The sequence below is a fragment of the Equus asinus genome, chromosome 13 (genome assembly GCF_041296235.1).
Source record: "Equus asinus isolate D_3611 breed Donkey chromosome 13, EquAss-T2T_v2, whole genome shotgun sequence".
Classification (NCBI taxonomy): domain Eukaryota; kingdom Metazoa; phylum Chordata; class Mammalia; order Perissodactyla; family Equidae; genus Equus; species Equus asinus.
The window spans coordinates 15,603,306-15,613,076 of record NC_091802.1 but is presented as its reverse complement, the minus strand read 5'-3'; the positions used below and the strand labels follow the sequence as shown (position 1 = coordinate 15,613,076).

The 9,771-nt window shown below is 39.7% G+C and overlaps 1 protein-coding gene across 1 annotated transcript; it reads left to right on the top strand.

Moving 5' to 3' along the window:
- Window positions 1–865: 865 nt before the first annotated feature.
- Window positions 866–1,795, top strand: LOC106821984 (olfactory receptor 1A1-like). Its single transcript, XM_014826901.1, has one exon. It carries the CDS (start codon window positions 866–868, stop codon window positions 1,793–1,795), a length of 930 nt encoding a protein of 309 aa, XP_014682387.1.
- Window positions 1,796–9,771: the final 7,976 nt, after the last annotated feature.

Below are 9,771 nucleotides of genomic sequence, written 5' to 3'. Positions count from 1 at the left end.
AAATGAGACCAAGCCTACATATAAAGACCTGAGATTCTACTAAGCAGCAATCAAAGCCGTGATGGAGATGGATGAGCCACCAAAGGAAATAATAAAGAAAGGTAAGAGAACATTGAAGAGAAAAACATTATGATTGTGTTAATTTAAAGATTTTGAATACAGATGAAACCTATCCAAGGAGGTGATGAGTATCTACTTTAAACAATAGGGTACCTGGGGAGTAAACACCAATCTCATTTTGCTACAAACTAACCCCAGGGGTCTTTGTGATTTATCATCTTCTGATGCCAGTGTAGACATTTGTTACATCCTGGCTCTGGGCTTATTCTAAGTTTGGTGGAACAATTTCTAATTATCCAGGGTGCTCCTTGTACTGACCATCCTTTGAAGTGCAGTATTTTTTCAAAGACCTGAAAACACTATCCTTTCCTTTTCATGTGTAATAAATTTAGTGTGTGATTCAGGATTATCCATTAAGTTATAAGGTCCTTGACAGCAGAATATGAATCGTATATGAATAAATGGATGAATAAACTGTATTTTTCACATATTTATGATTTTTCCATGAGGTCTAACAAAGTTTCTGGCACATTGAATATGAACTTTACCTATTTGTTAAATGATTAAGCCCTAGAAGTTTGAGTGATGGTGCTGGGGGTCCAGACATGAGTGTCCAGGGCTAATTGTCAATTAGTCCCCCTAACACACACAGATATTTTCCCCAATGTATTGACTATTCTGGACATAGTAAACACAAGTATAGACACAACCACCACAGGAGTCAAGTGGTGGTTTAGGATGATCACTACACACACGTCTTCACTAATTATCTTGGATTCCTCTCTCATTTCCTGCTAAAGAGTCCATGGGAGAAGAAAACCAATCTTCTAACTTGGATTTCATCCTCCTGGGAGTTAGTGGTCAGTGGGAACAGGAAGATTTCTTCTTCATCCTCTTCTTATTCATTTACCCCATCACATTGATTGGAAACCTGCTCATCATCTTGGCCATTCGCTCTGACATTCGCCTTCACAACCCCATGTATTTTCTCCTTGCCAACCTCTCCTTTGTTGACATCTGCTTCTCCTCTGTAACCATTCCTAAGATGCTGGCCAATCATCTCTTGGGCACTAAAGCCATCTCCTTTGGAGGATGTCTAACACAGATGTATTTCATGATTGCCTTGGCTAACATAGATAGCTATATCTTGGCAAAAATGGCATATGATCGTGCTGTGGCCATCAGCCGCCCGCTTCATTACACAAAGATTATGAGCCCTCGAACTTATGTCCTGCTTGTTGTTGGCTCTTGGGTGGTTGGAAATGCCAATTCCCTCCCCCACACTCTGGTCACAGCTGGTCTGTCCTTCTGTGGAAACCAGAAAGTGGCAAACTTCTATTGTGACATTGCTTCTTTACTCAAGCTATCCTGTTCTGACGTCCACTTCAATGTGAAGATGATGTACCTAGGGGTTGGTGTTTTCTCTGTGCCATTACTATGCATCATCATCTCCTATGTACGGGTCTTTTCCACAGTCTTACAGGTTCCCTCCACCAAAGGTGTGCGTAAAGCCTTCTCCACCTGTGGTTCCCACCTCACAGTTGTTTTTTTGTATTATGGGACAGTCATGGGTATGTATTTCCGTCCTCTGACTAGTTACAGCCTAAGGGATGCAGTGGTGACTGTGATTTATATTGCGGTGACCCCAATGTTAAATCCTTTCATTTATAGTCTGAGAAATTGTGACATGAAGGCTGCCCTAGGGAAACTCTTCAACAATGGAATCTCCTCCTAACCTCATACTTTGGAGACTTCAGTCACCAATTAGGATGCACTTGAAAATCTATCCCCAAAAGTCCTCCCCCTCCAAGAAACCATCTTTGATCTCGCAGGGCAATGCCACTCAGTTCTGCAGGCTTTCATTCATTGTTTCCAGGTCCAAAAGCAAGAATGGTGTCAGCAATATATGGCTGCACACTTTCAGGCATCTGGGATAATTGAGCTAAGAGACAATATTATCTTTGCTCTGAGTCTCTTTCAAGGTGTTAATGTAATAGTGGATTTCCCTTGTTTCATAACTCATTTATTCATTCCCTTACCCTCAGCCGCTATTCGACCTTCTCCTCATTATACTCTAACTTTTCCACCTTTGGAAGGGACATTAGGTTACTCCACTGTGCTGGTTCAGATTGCAGGCAGCAATACTAGAAAGTCCCTCCTCCTCAGTCCACTTCTATTCAGATAAGGTAAGGTTACATAGATACAGAACTAGTGGGCTGTCCTGACCACTAGGCAACTAACTTTCCCAGATTGGATCAAAGTACAATCCACCCTATCAGGCCCCAGGAATTCTGACTTATGATTCAAAAACATAGTTACAGTTTCTTGCATAGGAATTATCATTGTATCTAGGCCTTGAAGCTGCAGCACTGGTCCTGTGACCACAGCATCAAGTAGGGGAAAAAACCGAGGTAATACGGGAAAGAAAGAAAAATATAGTCATTATAACAATATACTCCTCTCTTGGCAAGAATTATATAGTCATACCAGCATCCTTCGCCATCTTCTGTTCCCCAGATCCACTGGAAAAACAGAAACCCATCCAGTGGGGATACTCCTTTAGTTCCATTCATGTTCATATTGGGTGTGAGCACACACTCATGGGGGCCTGTAAGCCAACCCTACATGTCTTTATCTCCCTCCATTTTAGATAACCACTGTTTTAATTCCCCATTCCAATTCTCTCTCAAACTAGTACTGTGAGGAGGCTGTCTCTCTTCCCATCGTTGTTCATTGTAAGCTGCAAAATGTGTTGCTTGGTCTGAAGAAATAATTGTCAGCCATCCAAAATGGTGCAATAGTTTCTCTTCCAGTTATTTTATGGCACTCAGCATTTGGATCTACTACCAGATAAGCAAAGCCTAGTCTAGAATCAGCGTCTGTTTGTGTAAAGATCCATTTGTAGCCCCCCAGGACTACAAGCATCAGTCCCACTTGCCAGCTATGATCAGAACCTTCCCCCCAGAGAATCTGCCACATAGTCATCTGCAGCCTCTGTCTCTTTTCCTGGCAGACAGAAAAATTCCTATTGGCATTTTGTGCTTCAGGGAGTGCAAGACAACTGTGTCCAAATTCAGACCATTTCTGCATCATTACAGTACTCCATGCCCACACATTTCATGGACCCAGGTGGCCCTCTCAAGTGAGCACACAGGGATGTTTGCTTGTAATTCCAACCACCTTCCAAATCTGGAAAGGAGTTCTTCTGAAGGGCATCAACATGTCCTACTTTAATGCGCCCCTAAAATTCCTACCGTGATTTCCATAGAGCTTTGCCCATGTGGGCATCGCTTTAGTGGCCAGGTTTCCATCCTCCTACTGCCTGACCATATGGCTAGGCCATTGGCCACTGCTCATGAGTGACCAAAACCCAAATATAGGGGCTTTTATCTTTGCTCAATCCGTGTCAGGACCTGAACCCATAGCTACTCCAAATATTTAGCCTCTAGCCACCTGTGGCTATAGAACTCTTGAAATGTGCTAGTGCAAATTGAAATGTGTTGTAAGTGTAAATTACACTCTGGATTTTAAATATTATAAAATATCTCGATACTATTTTGTTTTATTTATTTTTTTAAAGGAGTCTTTTTTTTTTTTTTTAAAGATTGGCACCTGAGCTAACAACTGTTGCCAATCTTCTTTTTTTTTCTTCTGTTTTTTCTCCCCAAATCCCCCAAGTACATAGTTGTATATTTTAGTTGTGGGTCCCTCTAGTTGTGGCATGTGGGGTGCCACTTCAGCGTGGCCTGATGAGTGGTGCCATGTCCGCACCCAGGATCCAAACCAGCAAAACCCTGGGCTGCCCAAGCGGAGCACATGAACTTAACCACTTGGCCATGGGGCCGACCCCCTCGATACTATTTTAAAATGCTGATTGCATGTCAAAATGATAATAATTTGGAATACTGAGTTAATTTAACTATACTACTGAAATGATTTTCACTTCTTTTACCTTTTTCCTCTAGCTTTATTGTTCATCTTCTCAAAAAACTAATTCTTACTTTCATTGGTCTTTTCTATTTTTTTTGTTTCTGTTTCACTTATTCCTGATCTTTGTTATTTTTTCCTTCTGCTAATTTTGAGCTTAGTTTGTTATCGTTTATTAGTTTTATGAGGTGTAAAATTAGGTTATTATTTTACCTCTTTACTTTGTCTTAACATAGGTGTTTATTGCTACAAAATTCCTCTTTGAACTGCTTTTGCAGCATCCCATAGGTTTTCATATGTTGTGCTTCCATTTTTATTTGTTTCAAATATTTTTTAAATTTCCTTTTGATTTCTTATTTGATCCATCAGTTGTTCAGAAGTGTGTTATTTACTTTCCATGTATTTGTGAACTTTCCAGCTTTTCTCCTGTTATTCATTTCTAGTTTTATACTATTGTGGTCAGAAAAGATACTTGGTATGATTTCAATCTTTTTAAATTTGCTGATACTTGTTTTGTAACCAATCACGTGATCTGTTCGGGAGAATTTTCCATGTGCATTTGAGAATAATGTGTATTCTGCTGCTGTTGGATAGAATGGTCTGCATATTTCTATTTTGTCTACTTGGCCTAAAGTGTGTTTCAAGTCCAAAGTTTCTTTGGTGATTTTCTGTCTGGATGACCCATCCATTGTTGAAAGTGGGGTATTGAAATTTCTTCCTATTATTGTATTGTCTGTTTCTTCCTTCAGATCCGTTAGTATTTGCTGAACATATTTTGGTGCTCCAATGTTGAGTGTGTATATATTTATGATTGCTATATCTTCTTGAATTGACTTCCTCATAATTATATAATGACCTTGTCTCTTGTTACCACTTTTGGATTAAAGTCTATTCTCCTGTATAAGTGTACCTACCTCTACTCTCTTTTGGTTTCCACTTGCGTGGAATATCTTTTGCATCCCTTCACTTTGAACTTTGTGTGTCTTTAAAGCTGAAGTGAGTCTCTGTAGGAATGATATGGTTAGGCCTTATTTTTTTAATCCATCCAGCCACTCTATTTCTTTAGATTGGAGAATGCAATCCATTTACATTTGGAGTAATTTTGATAGGTAAGGACTTAGTAATGCTGTCTTACTGATTGTTTTCTGGTTGTTTTGTAGGTCCACTGTTCCTTTCTTCCTCTCTTGCTGCCTTCTTTTGTCAACTGATGATTATCCACAGTGGTATGCTTTTATTCTCTGAGCTTTATCTTTTGTGAATCTATTGTAGATTTTTACTTTGTGGTTACTATGAGGCTTACATGAAACACCTTACATATATAACTGTCTGTTTTATGCTGATAACAATCTAACTTAAATCAGATACAAAACCTTAACTCTTTACTCCTCTCTTTTATGTTTTTGATATCACAATTTACCTCTTTTTATATTGTCTATCCACTAACAAATTATTTTGCCTATAGCTATTCTTAATAATTTTGCTCTCGATTATGGTTAAGTGGTTACCACACCACCACATTATCGAATTTGAGTATTCTGAATCTGACTATATGCTTATCTTTACTAGTGTATTGTATATTTCCACGTATTTTTGTGTTATTAATTAGTGGCCTTTCAATTTATCTTGAGGAACTCCTTTCAGCATTTCTTGTAAAGCAGGTCTGGTGATTATGGACTCCCTCAGCTTCCCTTTGTTAGGGGAAGCCTTTATCCTTCCTGAAGTAGGCTTTGCTGGGTGAAGGGTTCTTGGTTGGCAGTTTCTTTCTTTCAGCACTTTGAATATATCATCCTATTCTCTCCTCACCTGCATGGTTCCTGCTGAGATATCTGCTGATAGCATTTTGGGTGTTCCCGTCTATAAAAGAATTTTTTTTCCTCTTACATCTCTTATGATTCATTTTACTTATGTGAATTCTACCTAAAATGTCAAATAAAGTAGTAAAGTATTCTTTATGTCCTTCATTCATTTCTGTCTGCTATTTCAAGGCCAATTTCATTTTTATCTAAATTTGTTTTCATTTTCGACCATCTCCTTTTTCTGATGTCTTACTAACATGAAAAAATAATTTCCAAAAAAATTTTCTCTTCCCTTTCTTAAATTGTTTTCAAGTGTAAGCGTTTTTCCCAAGTACGTAAGGCATTATGCCCCTTCTCTTACTGTAAATACGTTTTTTAGATTTTTTTAAAATGTCTTTAAAAGAGAAGGGATTTAATCAAGCCTGGAATTTGCCAACAGACAATTAAACTTAGTTACTTCCACCAGCCAGAAATTTTTCTTTTTAGGAGGGATGAGAAGGTCAGAGATTCCTTTGATACGTTAAGAAAGCTGTTGTCACTTTCCACAGAAAATATTTGAGTGTGAAAGCATCACTTTCTTCAAAGTTTTCTTGCATATCATTGCACAATTCCTTGCCTCTAGTGGGTACTCAGTAATAAAACTTGCATGTAGTAAGAGATTCTGAGAAGGACACCAAGAACAAAATGTGATTACTAAGGAAATATTGTTACGTCATCTTCTCCGTTTCTCAGAGCCCATGTGCTGGACACTGGAGAATGATATGATCACAGGGCAAGTGACAACAGAACAAATTGGATGTATAACCTGAAATATGTCTAGAGTAGAATGTAATTAAACAGATCCTGTTTCAATATCTACCATATGCAGCCTCTGATAAGAGATTTTGGAGAGTTATCCAACAATTAGAAGAGTACAATAGAATTTAATAAAATAACAGTTAACATGTACTATGTGCTAGCTATATGCTAGGCTCTGCTTTAAGGACTTTTCAGATATTAATTCATTTGAGCCTCATAACAAGTTTATGAGGATGTTGTTATTATTATTATTATTATTATTATTACTCTTATTCTAGAGATGAGTAAGTTTGTTCAATAATTATCTAAGGTCAGTTACAGCCAGTAAGAGGCAGAGCCTGGACTGACACCCAGCCGTAGCTCATAGTCTTCACCATGGAGCTCTACAGAAAGGAAGTGACCTCTGTGCTACACGAGGTGCTAAGCCATAAGATAATGACCATTACTCAGGGCTGTTACAGAGGTGGCACACATGTGAAGTGACTGGATAACATCAAGGCCCTTTTCATCTCTAAGAATCTGAAAAGGTACAAGACTTGCCAGCATCATAGTAGATAAGGAAAGTATAATTCCCATCATAAGTCAGATGCTCCTCAGGTCAATGCTAAAGGAAACATAGAATATAATTCTTTATCTCTGTCACACTTAACACCAGAAAGGCTTCAGTGTAGCCTGGAAGAATGACCAGGAGCTGAGTTTTAGTACAGTCCTTGTATCCGAGTGGGTGCTTCCAAGTTTGTGCTGAACACCAGAAGACACGGGCCCACATTCCAACAAAGAAGCTAGAATAGGTCAGCCAAGCGCTTGGACCCTGGAGACATACTGTCCCAGAAACCCTCTTGCCCATCGTTTCTTTCGGAAAAGAACTCTGCGAACTATTACTCTTGAGAACCATTCTGTCCCCTCAGGGCACAGCTGTAGGAGTATGTCAACAGATCTCAACAATTGTTGTGATTTTGGCCTGAGTGAAGACAAGGAAGAGCCATGTTTCAGAACTTTATAACCTGTTGAATAATTCGCAATTTTCTTTATGCGATATCTTGTTCTACCTCCTTGATGGGGAGACTGGACTCCTCATCTTCAGACTCCATCCAGAACAGATCCTTCTACCTCTGCTGCTCCATGGTTGGGAAACCCAGGGCAGCTCTTTCTAAACCATCTCAGTCTTGTGTCCTGTGCCTCAGAATAGTGACAAGAGATCCACTCTCCAGGACTACTCCTGGCACTTTCTGCAGCATGCCTGCCTCCAAAAAGGGAAGCTAGCAGGTGCTAGTCAAGCTAGCTGTAAACTTCCCATTTGTGGAAGAGAAGTGACAGCCGCAGGGCTAGGACCATTTTTGACAGCATCTGAGCTGACTCCCCAGGTAAGGGCTGTGGACTTTGGAGAAGAGAGTCTTTATGGCTGTGACATCAAGGGTAAGACAGCCAGCAACTGCACTACCTGCATTATCTCCCTTGACCCCCATAAAATCCCCAAGAGCTCAGTAGAATTATTTTGTCATTTTATCAGATGAAAAAATGATTAATTGAATTATCTAAAGTCACACAGAGAGGCAGTGGCAAAACTAGGACTCACACCTTGACTTGAATCCATAACTTAAGGTCTCAAAGTCAAGTAGAGAGAGAGACAGAGAGAGAGAGAGAGAGAGCCCTCTGCTTCTGACAAATGGCTATCATCGAGTTCTTGTCCATGAAAAGGGGATCAGGAAAGGGGAGTTCTGATTTGGTTTTCTAAAGTCAGAGCTCTCTCTAACTCTTGAAGTTGAGTGTGTTGTGTGCTGTGTGTGTGTGGTATGTATACGTGTGTATACACTCACACAAACCCATTGTCAGAGAGGAGCTACAAATCCACATGTACTCCCACATTCAGTGGCCATGCTAAGAGCCCCCTTCAGAAAATTCTGGTATTTCATTGTCAGAGCACTGATGGGCTCAACTATCAGGGAGATTCAAAGCACTCGGACAATTTTTGGCCTTGTCTGCTACCCCTGATGCCAGGGGAGGCATTTGACCTCATGTGTCCCTGAAAACTTGCCCTCAGCACCATCACTCTCATGTGCTGGAATTCTCAAGCACAAACACTTCCCAGCGAGAGTATTTTAGCAGCCAGCATTACCTGTACTTCTGGCGTCTTCCCAGTGAACTTAAGCCTCTCACTTTGCCTCTAGCTTTCAAGGTGATGCACCTCCTGCTCCTCTTCCTGGGAGTACAAGTTTCTTTCACCTCTTTCTCCAGAATTTCTGCAGAAATCCTCTCTCCCCTTGATGACCTCCCACATCTCGCAGTATGGATCTCTATCCTCAAGTCCCTGTGCTTAGAAACCTCTCTCCCTTAGTTTTCTGTTTCATTAGTTCCTGCAATGATTACCTTTATCAGCCTCTTATCTTTCTCATGTTACTTTTCTTACATTCTTTACTTCTTTTATTTTATCACCACATGGTTGTGCATGTACCAGATTGTCGTTCTAAAATGTTGCCCTATTGATCACTCACTTTATTTGTATCTCCAAATACTTATATTTACATTAAACAAAAGATTGCAAATGTTTATTACAGAAAGAGTTAGTGCAACCTACATCCGCCATCCTCATTCTCAGTTCCTAAGGAAGACAGAACAAAGTTCTTGCATTGCTTCACAATCCTCCAAGTATAAACCCAAACTTCTTTTCCAAACTGACTTTCCCTCTGAATTTTGGGCTTCCTAATAAAGATATATAACCATTTTCTGCCTGATATACTCCTCCATTGTATGAATTCTTTGCCCTTGTGCTTTCTCCATGAAACGGAATTTGGACTTCATCTGTTAGGTGATGAGTGGCCAGTGAGTTATTTAAAGAGTACACACAATCACATTTGCATAATATAAATAAACTTTCTTGTCCAGTAAGCAGACATCTCTATAAAGAAGCCTGCCTGAGAAAGGAAGAACATAGATAAGAAATGGGTTGGTAGGTAGAAAGAGTTACAATATTGAGGAGCATTCACTGAATGACAAAAGAGACTACAATATGTTTACCAGTTAATAGGAAAGAGCTGGTTTTGAGGTAGATACTGGAGAGAGAAAATACTGCAGCTGAAAGAATGGTGGTGTCATATAGCTGAGGAAACAAGAGAATAAGGGTGTAAACATATTGGATACATGGACATTTTCTTCTAACTCTTCGTAGACAAAGAACAGAATGGAAGTAGGT

What these genes read in the sequence shown, in the direction of transcription:
- LOC106821984 (XM_014826901.1), top strand. Translation starts at nt 866, where the DNA reads ATGGGAGAAGAAAACCAATCTTCTAACTTGGATTTCATCCTCCTGGGA.